Genomic DNA, 21,015 nt, shown 5'->3' on the forward strand with positions numbered 1-21,015 from the left:
GATGTAAAGTATTTTATTTTTTCCTGTTCCTCAGATTGGGAAGGCGAAAGGAATTTTAAAGAACTTCCTGATTGAGCCGTTTGTGCCTCATGTACAGGTATTACAAATTCAGTTAAATTTTATCTTTATGAGTAACTTTTTGGGAGTCATTACACACAGTTCCCTCATTTGTATTTATATATTCACTGCCTGGCTCATTTTTTCTCAAAACAATTTGATGTTTCAGCTATGTTGTATGTTTGACCACAATTCCTTTGCTGCCCTAACCTTAAAACTGCAAGTGTACTGCATTCGTAGCATCAATTATTAGATTGATATATTGGTTACGTTTAGAGCCTACAGAAAAAAATATTCTTCCTAAAATATTGTAAGCCAAATAGACTTAATTGCTTGGCAAAAACTGTGTGCTACGTATCCTACAGTTGTTAGTACTGTAGGTCTGCAAATTTTACTTCAAATTTTAAAGGCTTTAACTGTTGTTTGTTCTGGGCATCCAGAATGAGTCATTATGATTGCACCCTCTCACATTTTTTTTTAATAAGTTAACTGTAAATGTTTCAGGAGCAAAGAAATCACTTCCCAAACCAATGAAAAGCATTATGAATAGCCTATATATAGCTCTCTGTAAAATAATGATTCTATGACTGTTTTACGCCAAATCCTAGATGAAAGTTGTTTTGACTCTGCTTTACAAAATAATGAATTACCCAGTATTCAAGAATGACTTTTAATCATTTAGAAAAAGGAATTTTTAGGAATGTGGTGGATTTGACATGTCTTTATTTGAGTGTGTAATTGATCTTTGTCACAGGAAGAAGAGTTTTATGTGTGTGTATACGCAAGCCGGGAAGGCAGTCATGTGCTGTTCCATCATGAAGGTGGGGTGGACGTTGGAGATGTGGACACCAAAGCCCAGAGACTTTCGGTGGGAATAGATGAGAAACTCACAGAGGACGTGGTTACCCAGCAGTTACTTGTACATGTTACAGATGAGAAGAAAGAGTAAGTATTCTATTTAGATTCATGTATTTTTCTGTTTCATGTCTGTAAGTTTAAAACTATCTTTTAGTTTAATTTCGGAGATACACACATTTCAGTCTTTTTCTTCCTGGAAAATTCTGATAATGTTTTGGCATGTTCTAGAAGTAATGAAAATCTTTCGAGCTTTAATGTTTAAGGGATAGTTTACAGAAAATGAAATTTCATTGTCATTAATTTCTCTCCCTCATGTAGTTTCAAATCTGTAAGACCTTTGTTTATCTTCGGAACACAAATAAAGATATTTTTGATGAAATTAGAAAGCTTTCTGACCCTGCATAGACAGCAAAACAAGTGACACATTTAAGGCCAGGAAAGGTCATCATGACACCAGTGGTTCAACCGTAATGTTATGAAGCTACAATAATTGTTTTACTTCTTAAAGAAAACAAAAACAACAACTTGATTCAACAATTTCCTCTCTTCCGTGTCAGTCTTCGACACAGATTCACGGCAGTACCACAACGTATGCGTGTCTGTAATGTCAGTGTTTCCATTTTGCATAAAGCGTCATTCTGACAGCAAGCGTCTGTTTCAGCTTCAATGAATAAGTGTCACACACGCATACATGTGTAACAATAGAATATACATTTTGCTAAAATATTTTGCATCCAAAAGCACTTCGGATTTCTTCCCCCATTTACAACAGCACCATAAACTGCAGTACGAAGAGTGTGTTGCAACCAGTTGCAGAATTATTAACAGACTTTTTATTTAAAGGGGTCATTGGATGCCCATTTTCCACAAGTTGATATGATTCTTTAGGGTCTTAATGAAAAGTCTATAATATACTTTGGTTAAAAATGCTCAATGGTAAGTGTAAAACAACACCCTTTTTACCTTGTCAAAATCAGCTCTGCAAAAATCATCCCATTCTGGTTGAGGCTGCTTTAAATGCAAATGAGCTCTGCTCGCCCCGCCCCCTCTCTTCTCTCTGTGGAGTAACGAGCCTGTTTACATTAACCGTGTTTAGCCGCTAAACTTGCTAACTAGCACATTATTAGGTAAGGCAATCGCAATGATTCATAAAAAAAAAAACCTTATACTCACTTCTGCTGTAAGTGAAGCTAGATCACGAATGATTCGCGCGAACATAGACGGATATATGTAGTAATCCACTGTATCTTCAGCAGCTCAGATATCAGGAGTAAATGATGACCACTATGTTCATTATTACATCCAGCAACACAACACCTCAATTGCTCAATCGGAGATATTCTTGTCTAACTTACATCCCTGCCCCGGCATCGAAACAGTGGAGGTCGGACTTTGACAGCTGATCTAAGGTAAGACGCGGATGTCAATCAACTATCGTGGGAGCGGCCTCTGTCGGTGTGACGCCACAATGACAGGCATCTGAGAATGGCTCGATTTGAAAATAGGAATATTATTTTTACAGATTAATTAAAAACCACTGCGTGGATTTTTATCATTATAAGGTAGATTTGTACATACACTGCCAACACACATTAATGTTCAAACAACATGTAAAAGTGAACTTAGCATCCGATGACTTCTTTAAAGACAAGGCCATAGTTCAATAAACCATTGTTTAATGAAAAAGAAAAGAAGCAGTTTAATGTTTACTTTTTTTCCCTGCACTGGAATAGTTGCGTAAATATTGAATAACAATGTATTCTGGGACTAACGTGGGGTGCTTTTCTAAATGTATGTTCACAGTAATACTACTAGTTACGACCCTTCATAAGTTGTTGACCGTCTAGGGACTGGGAAGGGGAACATCAGACCAGTTCGGACCATTGCCAACCTTACACCCTGTGCGTGGATGAGAGTAACCAAAACCGGAGACAAAATCAAGTCAACTTGTTTTATTGTTAAACACTGTGATACTTGTTTACACTCACAAAAGTAAATATGTATGTGAAAGTAAAAATAAAAGATAAAAAATGAAGTAATTATTTACAAGGGAAGGAAAATAAATCTGTTCACAAAGAAAACAAAAACACACCGGCCACTTTACAGTCTTGGTGAACTGGGGAGGATGAAGGGAAAATCTGGATCATGCCAAAGAAAAGAAAGCAACCAAATCAAAAGAAATCTTACTAACCCATTTAGACCTAATCCTAAGCTAAAATAAAGAAAAATATGAAAAAGAAAAATCTTCAATGTCCACACTAACTAACCAAATGAAAGAGGTTGGCACAAATCCCTAGCCTAGTGTGTCTAACAAAGTCAACCTAAATGTGCACCATGTATGTCACGTGACACAACTTATCTACGCCTTCACCTCCATCCAGTTTTAACAGTATATGTGAAAGTAAAAAGTAAGAGGGAGAGAAAAAGAAGGATGGGACAACAGCAAAGTTTTTTATTGTAATGATTCTTGAAATCAGTAGTTTTGTATACTAAATTTATTGTAAAGTCAAAGTCATTATAGCTTTTAAGAATTAATATCAAATCAACCTAGTTTATATGACAATATATTTTGCCCAACCCTATTCAGCAGGAAATGTTAAGAAAAAAAATCAAACCATTTCATGGTGTCTTTAACATAAATAACTTTTTATCATTGTTTTTTGCAGAGTGCTGGCAAGCTTCATAGTGGGTCTCTTCAATTTGTATGAGGATCTTCACTTCACATATCTGGAGATCAATCCACTGGGTATGTTTTTTTTTTTTTTTTTTTTCTCTCAGGACCTGTGTCCTATTGCTTGAATTGATGGTGTTTAAGCATTACTATTAATATTTACTCATACTTAAAGTTCTAATTAGATTAAAGTTTGTGTGGGACTTTGATGTCTGCTCACTGAACATATGATGCATATTGTACAATTACTTTTTGCCATAATGGTTTTTAAAAGAAACACACCTCTAAATGACATGTAAAGATAATAAACTATGCTTGGTAACTTTGAGTCAAACAGCCTCTTCCTGATTGTTCTTGATCACAGTAAGCTGTAATTTGGACCAGACTTCATGCTATTGGTTGAATATGCACAATTTGTGGCATGGACATGAATGATACTTCATATTATAAGGCAAACTGAGCAGACTTGTGTTGTGTTGTCTTTCCAAGGTCAATGGTTTTCCATTTGTAATTGATAAAACAGATGGGATGATATTCTATAAAATATAACATAAGAAGTTTTTCAAAATAAATATGTATCTGACTTGAATGTGTGAGCTGTCGTAAATGCCTGACTTTTTTTTTTTTTTAAATAAATCATGTAAGGTGACTGCTGAGGCTTAAAGTTTGTGGTAGTCAATTTACTGCTGTTTAAACCATTATTTAACGTCCCAAAAAAGGCATGTTCTAACGTATTTTGTGCTCGTGTTGTCAGTAGATTACACGCACCAGGGGCCTAATTTATAAAACTTTCCGTAGATTGCATCCTAAAAGTGTACGTGCGAACAAAAGCTAGCTTTTGCATATGCACAAAAGTTTTCAGAACCTGAGCAAAAATCCCTTTATAAATCCCAGTCAGAGGAAGATTGTGTGTATGTGCATCTCCACTCCGTCTCCTCTCCAAAATCACCATTTATGGAGCTTACAATGCCTAGTTTTACTATGCATAACCTCGTCTGCATATCATTTCCATGCATATTTCCATCCACGTGACACCGTCAAATGTAGGAAAATATGAGATACCATCTATAAATGCTATTTGTCCATACACATTACATTGCTGAAAACCTTGCAGTATCCTTATGCATTAGAATAAATATTTCAAAATATCCTTAAAAACTAAATTGTATAAAATACTACTTATAACTTAACTTATAAAAAGAGTTGATTCATTCTTTTCCACTGGCCAAATAGTAGGCTATTTTAATTGTTTTAAATAAATACAATTTGTGCCATATTGCTAATAAGGTAAATATATGTTTCAGGGAATTTATATAGGGTAGTTTGGCCTACTTATTTTTTTGCTGTGAAAATGCAGTTGTCTGACTAGGTGCGTCACTGACAAAATATTTACAAAATGAAATGTGTATATCTTACAGTTTCCTTTAAATTCTTTCCTTTAAATACAGTGGTATTTTTCAGAAAATACCAAAGGTGTCTACCTTTACACAATATATTAACATCTCTGTGCAGCAGTAGTTGTACAGTATTATCATTGGAGCTATTCAAACCAGCTGATGGACCGTTCAGCCTCCGAATCCAACAGCATCTGCCGTAATATTGAAGTGCGCATCATTTATCCTTGTTCTCGTTAAAAATATTTTCTCAAAATGTGATTTGCAGTTTAGTTTAAAAATGAGTAATTATGCGCCTAGCACTCCTCACTATCATTAAAACATAGCATGCCACAGGAAAAGTGATCAAAATATAGCGGATCTACTACAAATGTCTCAATTTATATAATTTTTATCTATTGCAATGAATTTATGAAATCTAGTGTTTCTCTCCAGTTTTGAGTGTCATTTATTCTAAATGTTTATATCAAAATATAAACTGAGTTTAAAATCATTTTAGAGGCATGTTTTGTGCGTACGCAACGGTTATAAATGAGGCCCCTGATCATGACTCTGCATGTTGTGACTTTACGCTAATTTGTGCTGCTCTTGGTAGATTGTTGTGGTCATTATTGAATGATCTAGCTGCATTTGTTCTCTAATTTATGCATTGTCAGTAGATCATCTGCCAAACTTTCCACTCCCATTTGTGCTTTTATGGGATTGTGCTCTCTTGATAATTTGCATAGTTTAGTAAATCTGGCCTTAAATCTGGTCCTAAATCTAAAACTGGTACTGAAGAGAAAGAGAAAAGTGAGTACTAAAAAAATTTTTAAACTGGTACTAAAAACACAAATGAGATGGTAATGACAGTACCAACCATGTTTCATTTTCTTTGTCCATATAAACAGTGGTCACTAAGGATGGAGTGTACATCTTGGATATGGCAGCCAAAATTGATGCTACGGCTGACTACATCTGCAAGCCCAAGTGGGGTGATCTGGAGTTTCCTCCTCCGTTTGGCAGAGAAGCTTATCCTGAGGTAGAGAACAGGACACAGATCATGCCATCAAACACACATGTCAGAGATCATGTGTTCTCTGGCTCAGATTTGCTTTGTTTGTGCTGTTTTTTGTTTAGGAGGCGTATATAGCAGATCTTGATGCTAAGAGTGGTGCCAGTCTGAAACTCACCCTGCTGAATCCCAGAGGACGCATCTGGACCATGGTGGCCGGTGGTGGTGCATCAGTGGTATACAGGTTGTACTGCCAACATCTTGGCGCTCAGTTAAATATTAGTTGAACCAAGGGTGTAGATGTGGGTATGGATGCAGGGGAAGGTGGGGCAGTGGGGCTCACCAAAATAATCATCCACTTAAAAACATAGACCTCAATATAAACTCAATCAATCCTTAATTATAAACTCTTAAATGGGCAACAGATATTTAGTTTGAAATTTCTAAAAATTTTAAGTCATAAAGCGAGTCTTTGCTGCCCTCCCACTCCCAAACTTAACAACTACCCATATTTGATTGTTGTGTGCAGCACAACGACATTTAATAATCTTAAAGTCCCCCTGTAGTGAAAATCAAGATTTTTATGTTGTTTATTTGTCTATGTGGTGTTTTTAATATGCTTTTAGACAAACCATGTGCCAGTCCATTAATCAACACCATTGCAGGAGTATTTTCTCCTTAAAACTAGTTTCCCAAAGGCTGTCCCAGAAATGCGGTTTGAAACAGCCCTTTTTTTGCTGCCTCACAAACTTAAGTAACCAATCACATCAAAGGATAGATTCCTACCATTAGCATGCAAAGTATACCAATAGGATTATCAGCACAAAACCAAATATTAAATAGAGCATACAGAGTACTAAATAGAGCACAACCGGTAGGCGCTAGCCGCTAACTTGAAAAATAACCCACGGCAAGAGTGTAAAAGTAGCCCGAAGTCAGACGCACCTCTCCCGCATTGCCGAATGCACTTTACTCACTTACGCCCGTGGCCGCGAACTGGAATCACAAACTAGGCTGCATTCAAGCCTTCAAGGCATTTTGAGGGCACAACATTGTCAAGTAACTTTAACAAATGTTACCGTATCCACTGTAGTTGTCGCTAGTAAAAACATAGCTTTATCAGTCGTTATATTAATTAATGTTTCGCCATTATAGCGCGTTTACTACAGTTCAGTTAGTGGATCAGGAGGCTCTGGCTGGTGTGACTATGTGGGGGCGGTGCTAATTTGCATATTCATAGATCCGCATATAGTAAATGAGGCAAGGGGAGTAGAGTTACATTCAAGCTGTTTTAAGGCATGAGAAAATTATTTTCACAAGAAAAAACATTTAAATATTTCATTTTGATTATCAAATTTTGACTACAGGAGGACCTTAACATTTAATAATACGTTTTTTGTTTTTTTGTTTTTTTTTTCTAAATCAACTGTTGTGTCCTTTAACATTACTTAAAAATGCACTGTAAGCTAACATGAACTTAGAATAATTGTATTTTTATTTGTGGTGTCAAAATTAGTGCGTTAACGCTGGTGGTTAATTTTTTTTTTTTTTTTTTTTTTTTTTTCCATTTTAACGTGTTAAAAATATTTAACGCAATTAACGCAGGGCTGCGGCTAGATTTGGCCACCCCACCCACAACCACTAAAGAATTGCGTTTATTTAGATGCAGAACGTAATAACAAGCACATCAAACAGGAGACTATTTAGACATGCACTCCAGTGTCACCTCAGTGCCAGGCGCAAGTCAAACGAGTGAGGAAATGGTACCGGTGATGAGGAGCTTCAGTACAACATCAGTGAACTGCAGCCAGATGAGGCGTTTCTGGTCATATGTCAGTAAAAACAAATCTTCCTGTCCTGTCAACTGTTATACTGTGCTCGTGGCGTGTGCTCTTCAAGTGCACGCACAAAAATGCCGGCGCGCGCTGTATTACGCTATAGCATATTAAAGCGTTGTATCATATTCAAACCCATATGAAACTACGAGTATGTAGTTGTAGTTATGTTGTCAGTTAAGTCATGAAGTTACAAAAAAGGCAACTAAAGCTGCCTTAAAACTGTGCATGTAAGTGTTTATTATTTATGAGTCACATTTAAAGCAGTGTCAGCTTTGTCACTAAAGCAGTGTAACTGCTTCAAGTTCAGCAGCGGCAGCTTTTAAAGTAACAGCAGCCAAAATATCCCAATAACCAGCTGCTGTGATGTCTGTTTTTCAAAGAACAAAATTAAATAAAAGATAAAGCTTAAAACTACAGAAGTTATTGATTTCCTCTTTTTTTTAATTAAAATTTTAGGGTTTGATAACTTTATTAAATTTGGCTATATTTTTTGCGGAAGGGCACAGGTAGCTATGTGACAGTTATTATAATGGGTCTACGTGAAGATTGTTTTAAGTTCACTTAAATTACAAGTCTAATAAATGTTAAATTGAAAGCTCTCGATTATATTGTAATGCTGAATGGCTATAGTCAATGGTTAAATATTAGGAAAAGACATCAGTTGGTATCAGTGATACTTGCATTCAGTCATAAAAAAGATGGCATTAAACATATCAAAAATATATTTCCTTTATGTTGTTTCTACGTTAATTTGAAGATTGAATGTGAAATTATTGCAATATAAAAGTATAATTAAAAATGTTAGCGTTAGGTAGGATTGATCATGATTAATATCAGAAAAAAATGTGTGTGTTAATTAGTTTAAAAAAAAATGTTGTAAGTGATTGACACCACTAATTTTTAATCATTGACAAAGATAATAAATCTTGTAAAAATGCATTACTTATTGTTAGTTAATTTAGCTATAATGCATTAACTGATGTTAACAAATGAAACCCTATTGTAAAGTGTTAGTCTTGTTTGTTTAGTGATACCATCTGTGATCTGGGAGGAGTAGATGAACTGGCCAACTATGGGGAATACTCTGGAGCTCCCAGTGAGCAGCAGACGTACGACTATGCCAAGACTATCCTCTCTCTAATGACCCGTGAAAAACACCCTGATGGTGAGTGTGAGACAGAATCACATGCTTTTTTTTAAGGTAATTATTTACTAGTATGAAAAATATGATAATGACATAAATGTAAAAATAATAATGTTATATATGAGGAATAGTATATTAGTCCTACATGATTTCAGTGGGGCACTCAGAAGACAGAACCCAAGACAGAAACCTAGCAATCAACAAAACACAAAATAGTGTTGTGTCGGAGCTGGTTAAGACAAATATTCTGATTTGTCACTTTAAATTAATGATTTAATTTGTCAGCTTGGTCCCTCACATTGTGTATGGTTAAGACATGGTTTAAATGTTAATTTCAGATTTTTTTCTCACTTTATTTTTGCCTTTACAGGAAAGGTGTTGATCATTGGCGGCAGTATTGCTAACTTCACTAATGTAGCAGCTACGTTCAAGGTACAGTGGCTCCTCTGTCTTGAAAGTCTTCATTGTTAAATTATGTAGTTCTTTTCATACTGTTTCTTCTTTCATCACACTCATCAGGGCATCGTGAGAGCTATTAAAGACTACCAGGGGCCTTTAAAAGAACATGAGGTTACCATCTTTGTTCGACGTGGAGGTCCAAACTACCAGGAAGGGCTGAGAGTGATGGGAGAAGTTGGTAAGTAAGAACAGCTTATCAAGGATAATGTTTACACCTGGTATTAATGTTGTTGATTGATTAGCTTGTATAAGTGTGTAATCATATAAGTATAATAATCTGTCAACTAAAAGAAATACATAAATTATACTCAGAGGAGGTAGCAAGATCTGACTGTTTAAGGGACAGTAATTTTTGCAGGGTCCCCTGTGTCCTTAAAAAAAAAAATCCTAAAATGTCTTAATGTAAAATTTTACAAAAGTCAGTTTCCTGGTGTTTGCGTTATTATTTAACACCCCAAAAAAGCATGTCTTCACCCATAGTTGCTTATTTGCTCTACTCTTGGTAGTCTGCATTGGTCATTATGAAAATGAGCTGGCTGCTTCTGTTTTCGTTAATATACGAATTGTCAGTAGATCAACTGTAGAACTTTGCTCTGGAGGTGATTACTAAAACTAAAACTTAAACTAAACTATATAAAAACTAAATAGCAATGTGTTCACAAAATAAAAATGCAACTAAATTTTATTGCAAATTTGAAAACGATATTAAAATAAAAAAATTTAAAAATCCAAAACTATAATAACCTTGGTATGTAAACTTTTGAACAGGGTAATTTTTATAAATGCAACTATTATTTTCTCTTGTGGACTATATGTAAACGTCTTTGATGTGAAATATCTTATTCAGGTCAGTACTAAATAAAAAATAACATGCATTTTGTATGATCAGTCTTATTTTGGTAAAAACATTTTACAGATTCTGCAAGGTGTATATAAACCTTTGACCTCAACTGTATTTATTAATGGGTCATTCCAGCTGGAATCATCAAATTTTGGAAAAGTTCCCCACCTGACCTCCTCAGATTTGTCTGAAAAAAATCTATGTGATGGGTAATATGCCCAATAGATCATATACAAAATTTCAGATCTCCACTGTGCATACTTTTTTCTCAAAAAATCTGTAAAAAAGTTTGTTTTTTACCCCGTTTTGGCATCACAGTCTGAGTGACCATGTTCAGACTGAAATATCTCCAGAACTAGTTGTGCCAGGTCCATGAAATTTTCTGGGCTAAGAGTCCTAGTCCAGAACTGCATGAATTACAACTCACAGCATTGTTACTGAATTTACACCTGAATGCTGGCCCTCTACTTTTCTTTGAAACTATTACTTTAAGGGTTTTCAGATGTCCATAGAAACCTCAATTTTCAATGTATAAGCATCAAACTTGGTAAATGGTCTGATACGTACCATGTCTTTCACATCCTTTGACATCAGACAATAGAGTCTGATGGATGTTGAGATATTAAGGTCCAAAAATGGAAAAAAAACTGATTTACACCAATGTTCAGAGCAGTATTTCCCATGAATGACACTAGGTGTGAACATAAAACTTGTTTTTTTGAAAGAGCATATTGTTATTGATAAAATATAAAAAAATTGGGATGGGGTTTTGCCTCATTTTTCTGTAATGATTTTTTTAAAACTCAGAGTTTCGTCACTGATCCTATTGTTCACTTTTGCTATTCAACTTGGTATGGGCATTTCAACAGAATTTATTAATGTTCCACTTATACAAAAAATACAAAAGACAAAAAACGTACTTCCAGACATGAGTCACTTTAATAATGTATACCACCAACACAAATAAATGTGTGACATAACAGTTACTGAAAGTTGTTCATAAAAGTGTCTGAATCCACAGTTTAATTTTCTTTTATGACATAGCATCGTCCAGTGGAAGTAACTGGCACATCAATTTTCATTATGATGTGCTGGAGAGGCACCCAACAGACATCTTCCCTTTTTGGCCAAAAGTAGCCTCTAGCTGGGCCATGGGGATGCAAAAAAAGCACTTGAATGTCTTGCTCTGTGTTAGAGACGTCTCTGATGATACCAACCCACCATTGTCGGTCATACACACAAGTAACATATTGTCCTGGGGCCATATCTGTGATGTGAAGGCCTTGTTCAACTGGGTCAACCTCAAAGTTGACATGGAATCCTGGTGTTCCTGATACTCGACTGACCTCAAAATTGATCATTGTTGACTGACTGACTGATTGATTGACTGATGCTAGATCTCATACCACCTGAATATTATTATTTCTAATCAATATTGCCCTGCTTTCTCAATGAAAATGGATGTATTATTCACTGGATTGGGTGGAACATCAAGATTAGGTACTTATGTTGCATTCCATTGAATGTCGGTAGTCGGTGAATCTGAGTTAGTTCTCCCGATGTCCATCGTAAATGCGTTTCATTGTAACAGTTGGCAAAAATATGGATGCCTATGGATAATTCCAACTGACTCGGTCTTTTCAATTTTTGGACCTTAATATCTCAACATCCATAAGACTCTATTGTCTGATGTCAAAGGATGTGAAAGACATGGTACATATCAGACCATTTACCAAGTTTGATGCTTATACATTGAAGATTGAGGTTTCTATGGACATCTGAAAACCCTTAAAGTAATAGTTTCAAAGAAAAGTAGAGGGCCAGCATTCAGGTGTAAATTCAGTAACAATGCTGTGAGTTGTAATTCATGCAGTTCTGGACTAAGACTCTTAGCTCAGAAAATTTCATGGACCTGGCACAAAAAAATTCTGGAGATATTTTAGTCTGAACATGGTCACTCAGACAGTGATGCCAAAACGGGGTAAAAAACAAACTTTTTACAGATTTTTTGTGAAAAAAGTACGCACAGTAGAGATCTGAAATTTTGTATATGATCTATTGGGCATATTACCCATCACATAGATTTTTTTCAGACAAATCTGAGGGGGTCAGGTGGGGACCATTTGATGATTCCAGCTGGAATGACCCAAATATTACTTCCAAGTTAGGTTGTTACCCATCAGGTCAATCTGTGATGTGCAAATCCTCATTTGGTCAGACATAATTTCAATATACTGTATGTATACACTGGTCAAATTTGAACATGACGAAATGTCCCTGTATTCACTAGTGTATGATATGTAGTGATATCGGTTCGCACACATTTCTGCATCATTTTGTTGTTCTGGTTCCCTTTCTGTTGCAACAGGAAAGACTACTGGAATTCCCATCCATGTCTTCGGCACAGAGACTCACATGACTGCTATTGTTGGCATGGCACTGGGTCATCGGCCAATCCCCAATCAGCCTCCAGTGGCAGCCCACACTGCCAATTTCCTGTTGAACACCAGTGCTAGTGCAGCTGTAAGTATATTTTTACAGTTTATCAGCTGTAAGTGTATTTATACAGTTTATCAGTTTATTTTTATAGTTTACCAACGGCTGACATGAGGAATGTAAACCTGGTCAGTTTTTTTTTTTTTTTTTTTTTTTTTTTTTTTTTTAAATTCTGAAGCAATTAATTTTTTATTAGATTTGGCCATTTGTGGCGACATGTGCAAAAGCAGCTATTTGGTGAACTTACAAATGAGTAGCAACATGATGCAGTGATCACCAAAGTGAGTGAAAACATAGGAGCACATATGATCTATCTTTTGTGGTCTACTGTAGTCAAGTGTTGGCAAGATGGAGATGTTTATAGCAACAGTAAATTCTTGCCATTCTGAATTCATACAATTCTGATTCATACATTAGTGTTCATCTCATACATTTATGTGTAAACCCATCTTTATACTACAGTGACAATATTTGTCATATACCGTATTGGATTTAGAATAGGGCTGCACGATTAATCGAATGCGTTTATGAGGCGCGCTTAGTCAGTAAAGCCGGTACTTTGATTAGTAGTAAAGCTCCATCACGTGCCTTCAGCTGGAGCGGCAATTAATACACAGAGCCGTAAATCCCTGACAAGCTACGCCAAATCACGCTCATAATCGCAGATGAATCACATTCAGCTTTACTACTAATCAAAGTACCGGCTTTACTGACTAAGCGCGCCTCATAAACGCATTCGATTTAATCGTGCAGCCCTAATTTAGAATACAGTTTATATTCAGCGCCAAAAGCAGAATATAGCACAGCTGTTGGATAACTAATTACATTGTATTATAAACCCTTTCAAAAGTTTGTTAATAATTTCTGTCTTCCAGACGCCAGCAAGAACCAGAAATACTTCATTCTCTGAACACAAACTGAACAGTAGTATCCCAGATGGCCTGACGCCCACAGCAGGTGTTCCACGAGGTATTTGAAGCTCAGCTGAGGTTTAATATCTCAGTCACAATAACTTTTTATGAGAACTTTTGAACACAATCATATTTTTCATAGATTTTTTTTTTTTAACTGTATCTCAATTAAAGGTGCGCTAAGGAACTTTGTTTAGCTAAACTTTATACAGATGCCAGTGTGGATGCAGCATCACACACAATGAAAGATTTGCAGTTTATCATTGTTTAAATTATCTATTCAAGACATGTGCCAGCATCTTGTAATGTGGTATATCTCTAACATGTCTAACACAATTCAAAATGCCAAATGTTTGGATTTCTCTAAAGACATTTGATCTTAATTTCTATCAACAAGCCAAGATAACAAAATCAGTTGTTAAGCACCAGGTTCTCCACAAACTTGCAGTGCATGTCAGAAGAGAGGCAATGTTTGGGGCAGACAGCAGAGGATCAGAAATGATATTAAACACTCAAGCTGGCTATCACCACCGACCAGTAGCTTTTTTTTTGAAAATCAAGATCAAGCAGAATTTTACCTTCATATTAATTTCTTTTACATTTTTGGCCCTTTCCTAAGCAAGTAGCTTTGACATTTGACTTTATATTTATTTTTACATTTTTGTATTTCTATATAGTTTTTTTTATGTGTTTATTTAATGTTCATTTAATTGTATTTCAGTGGTTTTGTTTTTTTTGTTTTTTTTTAAATGAACAAGGTGTTTTCTTAAACATTACTGTGATGTTTTAGTATAAAAGGTTGTTTTTGTTTTTAAAAACTAAACTAAAACTTGATATTAAAAGAATATTCTAAATTCAGTACAAGTTAAGCTCAGCCGATAGCATAGTAAATGGGGCCAACTTTTGGTGGAAATGTGAAGCTTATCAGTTGTGAACACTTTTGATATTATTTGAGTGATAAAGCTGTTTAAATCATATTTTTGCAGTTTTAAAATTATATTGTTTGGCATTTGTGTAAAATTGGTTATCTTTAAACAGAGAAGGTCAGTAATTTTTTCACACTAAAATCATGCGTCTTGGCTTCGTTGTTGAAAAGGTGAGTGTTTTGTTTTTATAGATTCATTTCCATTGCAAATGCCGTGTGACCTGGATATTTGCTTCTTTTTTTTTTATTTAAAAGAAACTTAGTTTTGAAGCTATATATAATTAGTTGAAAAGTACTGCATACAGTTAATAATTTGCTATTTATTTGTATCTATTTTAAAAGTAAAAAGTAAGTGTTCAATAGCATTTTTTTCAGTGTTGACCTTGATTGCTTTGTTTACATTTATTATTTGTTTCTATAGCTGCCATTCATCATAAATTATATTAGAGTGTGGTGATAAATTGACACTTACTGCAGGTTTAGTTTATTTTCTGCTAAGTGTAGCAAAAATGACTAAAACTCCACTTGCACCTAAGCTTCTGCTATTCATTGACATGCTGTTGACAAACTGTTAATACAGATGCTGAAATAAATACACACTGCTCTTGAGCATTATGTGAACCAATAATAATATTTTGAGCAGTTTTCATAAAAGAACAAAAAGTTTATACAGTGAGAAGTTACTTACTGCACCTTTACTTTTTTCCTTTTTCTCTGTGCATTTACCTTCTGTCTTTTCAGTGTTTTTGTCCTGTCCTGTTATTTTAATTTCACTTTCATTCCATCTCTCTTTTCTCCTCATGCTGTCATATTTTCTTTCTCTGTTCATCATAATAATTAGTTTCCACTTTTTGCCGTTCATGGTCTGCAACAGCCATGTTTAATGCAACGGTTAAAGGTAAGAGCTTAGGGATTAGTGTGTTTCTTTGCACAGTGCACAGTGTTGTGTGTTGGCATGCCAGCAGTTATTAATCAGTTATCCAAGAGGTAGTTCTGGTCCTCTAGTTTGATTGTCCAAGAGTGCTGATATTCAGAATGTGAATTTTGTCTAATACATAAATTAGGTTTTTACACTGGGCAAGTTTACTGCTGCCCAAATCTGGTTGCGATTTGTTTCCGTTACCCCCTGCAGCGTCTGAGTCTGGGTCTGTTTCAGTCTCACTTGGTTAAGCCCTAGGCCTGTTGACCCTCTGTATCGGCAGCTCAGCTTGCGTCTATTTGTGTTGCATGCGAGCAGTAAAAAGCTGCTTTCAGATGGTTTTTCTTTCAGATCTCTGTTTGGAGCATACTGGCTGTTGTCAGACTTTTTGTGCATATAATCTCACTTTATTACAGTTATTACAATTAATGGCAAAGGGATTGTTTGGAAATGTAAACTAATATTTCCAATATAAGACTTGTAATGTTTTTTTAAGAAGTCTCTCATGCTCATCAAGACTGCATTTATTTGATCAAAAATGCAGAAAAAAAACAATACTGCAAAAAGTTATTACAATATAAAATAATGTTTTTCTTTATTTTTTTTTTAAATATACTTTTAAAATATAATTTATTCATATGAGGCGCTACTGTTCAAAAGTTTGGGTTCAGTAATTTTTTAAGAAATTAATACTTTTATTCACCAAGGATGTGTTACACGGTTAGAAAAGATTTATATTTTGTATAAATGCAGTTCTTTTTAACTTGTTATTCATTAAAGAATCCTGAAAAAAAGAATCACAGGTTCCAAAAAGAAATATTTGGCAGCACAACTGTTTCCAAAATTGATAATTGTAATAATAAATCAGCATATTAGAATGATTTCTGAAGGATCATATGATACTGAAGACTGGAGTAACAGTTGATGAAAATTCAGGTTTGGATCACAGGAATAAATTATATTGTAAAGTGTATTAAAATAAAAAACATTGTTTTATATTGTAATAACATTTTGTAGTATTATTGTTTTTTTTTCTGTATTTATGATCAAATAAATGCAGTCTTGATGAGCATAGGAGACTTCTTTAAAAAACAACTATTACTGATCCCAAACTTTTAAGTGGTCAAATATAGCTCATCTTTTGGCAACATTTGTCTGCATCCTTAATTTTTCACTTTCCTTAATCCCTCCCTGTTCTAGCTTGTACTGGTATGAACAGTGTTTGTATTACGAGCACTTGCTTTGTTTATTTGCCTCTTTATAGTGAATCACTTGTTGTATTCCTTAATTGTAACTTTGGATAAAGGCATCTGCTAAATGAATAAATGTATATAGTGTCAAACCCAATATGAATATAAACCTTTTTATACTTTTAAGTAAGACATTATTATACAATAGCTTGTTTAAAATATGTATTTTCTTTCTGTCTAAGTGTCTAATTTTTATTTTCTGTATCCCTTTTCCATGTCTTTTCACACAAGTCACTTGGTTTTTGTTTGTTGTTTTTTTTTTTTTTTTTGTTTTTTTTTTCCTAGACACTTAATGCTTATGAAACAACAAAGTTAAAAAGCTCCTCACTGCATGATTGAACTTTTGAACAAAATTGTATTTATGTAATTTTGTAATTTTGTCATTTAGATTTTTGTCTAACATTTTTCTCTCTACCCTTTAGCTAAAGCCACGACTCTATTCAGCAGGCAGACAAAGGCAATTGTGTGGGGCATGCAGACGCGGGCAGTTCAGGGCATGCTGGACTTTGATTACGTGTGTTCACGTGATGAACCCTCCGTTGTCGCAATGGTCTACCCCTTCACGTCAGTACATTTAAAAAGAACCTTTATGCTGAGTGTCTACCATCAAGCTGAACCATTTAATTGTAACTTGTGTAATGTCTAATACTTGGTTTATTGTACTCATTATGTGGCACTTAAGATTGTCAAATGTGACCCTGGATTACAAAACCAGTCATTAGGGTTAATTTTTCAAAATTAAGATTTTTACATAATCTGAAACCTGAATAAATAAGCTTTCCATTGATGTATAGTTTGTTCGGATGGGACAATATTTGGTCGAGATACAACTATTTAAAAATCTGGAATCTGAGGGTGCAAAAAAATCAAAATATTGAGAAAATTGCCTTTAAAGTTGTCCAAATAAAGTTCTTAACAATGTATATTACTAATCAAAAAATAAGTTTTCATATATTTACAGTAGGAATTTTACAAAATATCTTCATGGAACATGATCTTTACTTAATTTCCTAATGATTTCTGCCATAAAAGAAAAATCAATAATTTTGACCCATACAATGTATTTTTGGCTATTGCTACAAATATACCCCAGTGACTTAAGACTGGTTTTGTGGTCCAGGGTCACAAATGTGATTCAGCTTTGAAGGCATGAATAGGTTTTTATATTACTGTATGTGTGTTTGTGTTTATCAGTGGTGACCACAAGCAGAAGTTTTACTGGGGTCATAAGGAGATCTTACTGCCCGTCTATAAGAACATGGCTGATGCTATGAAGAAACATCCAGACGTTGATGTACTCATAAATTTTGCCTCCCTTCGCTCGGCTTTCGACAGCACAATGGAAACAATGCAGTATCCTCAGGTAAAATCCCATATTGACAGCCCAGTGTTTCTGTTTGCTGGTCAATAACGCTAATAGTGTTGTTGTTTTTTATTAAAGAATGGCATCCAGCTATGATAAGCCTGTATAGAATTACATCTATTACATTTATTGCCACATTGCACATATAAACAGAGCCCAACACAATTTGTTGGTCTTTTGTCAGAATTTTTTCTTTCAGTTTATCAGTTTGAATTTAAGTTGGTCACACTTCACAGGAAGTTTCAGTTTGTTAATAGTAGTTCATGCATTAGGTACTTGAATATTATATAAATTAACAATGAGAGACACTTTAAAGCATAATTTAACACATTCTTGTTTAATGCTCCTTTACTTTGTTCTAATTGACAATATATTATTAACAAACAATTATGAATAAATATTGAAACTAAAAATATTTTGTTCATGAAATTACAATGAACACTTTTTAATGTCTTGTTCTGTCTGTTCAGATACAAAGGACTTTCTTTATTTCAAATGGTGTCAATTGTCTAGGTTCAACTTTTCTTTTTAACATGTAAAATTAGTTATAATTTATAATTTTTTTTCATTTCAATGTAATTTCACTTAAATTCAGATTTAAGAATTCAAGAGGCATTCTCAATTCAGAAAAAGTTTGCTAGACAACACCATAAATACAATATAGCTAGATCTAAATCTGGAGGGTCACTTATATCATAATGTATCGTCATATTGCTTAGCCCTAAAGCCTTAAGGACTTTATAGACATAACAGTATGTGCCATACAAATAAAACAATTTGACTTGATTTTTGTCCCAAATCCACATAAAAAAAGGTGGTTGTCACACTAACACTGTTATAGAACAGACCTATAATTTAAATCGAACTGTCTAAATTCTTGTTTAGTTGACTGAAATTAATGTTTAATTGACTGAAATTTTTGTTTGATATGTATATCGACTGCGATATCAAGTTAGCAAAGCTATAACTGATATTTTGTGCATGTGCGCTTTGCGTGATAGACGTTAATTTCATTATATAAGTCACTTTGGAGTTGCAGCATATTCCATATGCTAAAAAAATCTTTGCTTACATTCCTGAGAATACGGAGTCTGTAATCTAGAATAATTTCATAATTGGTTTAAATCTACTCAGTTGTATTCTTTGGAAGCCGTATGAAAGACTGCTTCCTCATACTTTCGACTGGTACAGTACAATAATAGCCTAAACAATGCTTAAGATTTTGTCATTTCGGATGTATTCCTTTCCCTTTTTAGGCTAACGGGTGCAACTGGTTGTGTGGCATGTTGGTAGTCAGTACATGAATCTTCAACTCTGGGTACAACCATGATTCCCTGGTTCTGAGTCTTTTTTTTTTTTTTTTTTTTTTTTTTTTTTCCCCAGATACACACTATTGCTATCATAGCTGAAGGCATTCCTGAAGCTCTGACCCGCAAACTCATCAAAACAGCTGATGAAAAGGGCGTCACTATCATTGGACCTGCAACTGTGAGTGTTTCAAGTATTGTTTGATTATATATAGTACGTGTTTAAAGCTGAATATCAACATTAGCATAGATCTCAGGAAGCTTGTGGCAAAACATGTTTGTGTTAATATTTCCTTCCAAATCAGAGCTTATAGTATGGGAGTATAGTAATGTCTTTTATGGTCCTAAAATGACTTGTAATTTTCTTTATGCAAAGTATTTGTTTTATTCATAAGATTAACTCAAGTACATTTATGTGTTATAGGTTGGTGGTATAAAGCCAGGCTGCTTTAAGATTGGGAACACAGGTGGAATGCTTGACAATATCCTGGCATCAAAGCTGTATAGGCCGGGCAGTGTAGCGTATGTGTCCCGCTCAGGAGGGATGTCCAATGAACTCAACAACATCATCTCGCACACCACAGATGGAGTTTATGAGGGAGTTGCCATTGGAGGAGACAGGTGACAAACAGAACATGTCTTGCCTTTTTAACTGACCTTATGACAGATAAGTGACTGTCAGTCCAAACAGACTTCATCTTATGTGTTTTTTTTTTTTTTTTTTGGTAATTTGAAAAACAAAGCATGCTAAATACAATCCAGTGTGAATCTCCAAAATTTGCTTTTTGCATTCTGGTATTTTGATGTCAGTGTTTATGATTTCTTGTAGATTTACCCTTATTTCACTTTTCTCATGCATAACAATCGGATACAAAAGCTTATGCTTTTTGAGTTTTGCACAATGATCATTTGTAATCATTTTGTTTAAGAGTATCCCCTTTTTAAAAGCTCTGAGTATGGTTATGTAACCGCTATTATAAGGTCAAATAGAGCAGGATTCAGAAAATATTAGTTAATTTAGTTAATAAACCAATCAGCTGACTAATGTGCTGCTCTCATCCACAGATTTCCTGGCTCTACATTTATGGATCATGTGCTCAGATATCAGGACACTCCAGGTGTCAAGATGATTGTCGTTCTGGGAGAGGTGAGATAGATTTAGATTGTCATGTACTCTAATGGAAAAAAGCCATTTTCACGTAACACTGATATTTACATGGGATTTACAGTATATCATTAAATGATAAAACTCCTCAGTTGTCTTAGACTGATGAGTGTGCAGCACAGTTTTATGCAAGGTGAGAGTAATGCTTTATGTTTAAAGGTGGACCCAATTCCAAGAATTCCTATTCATCAGTGAATAACTATAATAAGCATATGAAAGAAAATATTCAAAATCCAACCTTTTGCATATTTTTAATATAAAAATATATTTTTTAAAATGGATCTCTGTAAATATGGATAGATTTGTTAACATGTTCTTTTAGAATAGGTCAGTTCTTGATTTATTTAAATAAATCTAAATTTATAAATTTAACTTATGACAGTGATGTAAGAGTTGAATAATTTGATAAGGCACTGTAATTCT

General features: G+C 34.6%; 1 protein-coding gene across 2 annotated transcripts in view; it reads left to right on the top strand.

Moving 5' to 3' along the window:
- Positions 1–21,015, top strand: part of aclyb (ATP citrate lyase b) — a 34,296-nt gene that overhangs the window by 5,974 nt on the left and 7,307 nt on the right. The window contains exons 4-19 of one of the 2 annotated variants that reach the window (XM_051124389.1): positions 35–97; positions 812–1,002; positions 3,582–3,661; positions 5,871–6,001; positions 6,100–6,218; positions 8,841–8,977; positions 9,327–9,388; positions 9,476–9,593; positions 12,625–12,779; positions 13,628–13,721; positions 15,430–15,486; positions 17,180–17,321; positions 17,952–18,120; positions 19,504–19,608; positions 19,852–20,048; positions 20,493–20,574. In XM_051124389.1, the coding sequence (XP_050980346.1) occupies positions 35–97; positions 812–1,002; positions 3,582–3,661; positions 5,871–6,001; positions 6,100–6,218; positions 8,841–8,977; positions 9,327–9,388; positions 9,476–9,593; positions 12,625–12,779; positions 13,628–13,721; positions 15,430–15,486; positions 17,180–17,321; positions 17,952–18,120; positions 19,504–19,608; positions 19,852–20,048; positions 20,493–20,574 (1,902 nt within the window). The remainder of the gene's footprint in view (positions 1–34; positions 98–811; positions 1,003–3,581; positions 3,662–5,870; positions 6,002–6,099; positions 6,219–8,840; positions 8,978–9,326; positions 9,389–9,475; positions 9,594–12,624; positions 12,780–13,627; positions 13,722–15,429; positions 15,487–17,179; positions 17,322–17,951; positions 18,121–19,503; positions 19,609–19,851; positions 20,049–20,492; positions 20,575–21,015) is intronic. The other variant, XM_051124390.1, reaches the window with a different exon arrangement.

The sequence above is a fragment of the Labeo rohita genome, chromosome 12 (assembly GCF_022985175.1).
Source record: "Labeo rohita strain BAU-BD-2019 chromosome 12, IGBB_LRoh.1.0, whole genome shotgun sequence".
Classification (NCBI taxonomy): domain Eukaryota; kingdom Metazoa; phylum Chordata; class Actinopteri; order Cypriniformes; family Cyprinidae; genus Labeo; species Labeo rohita.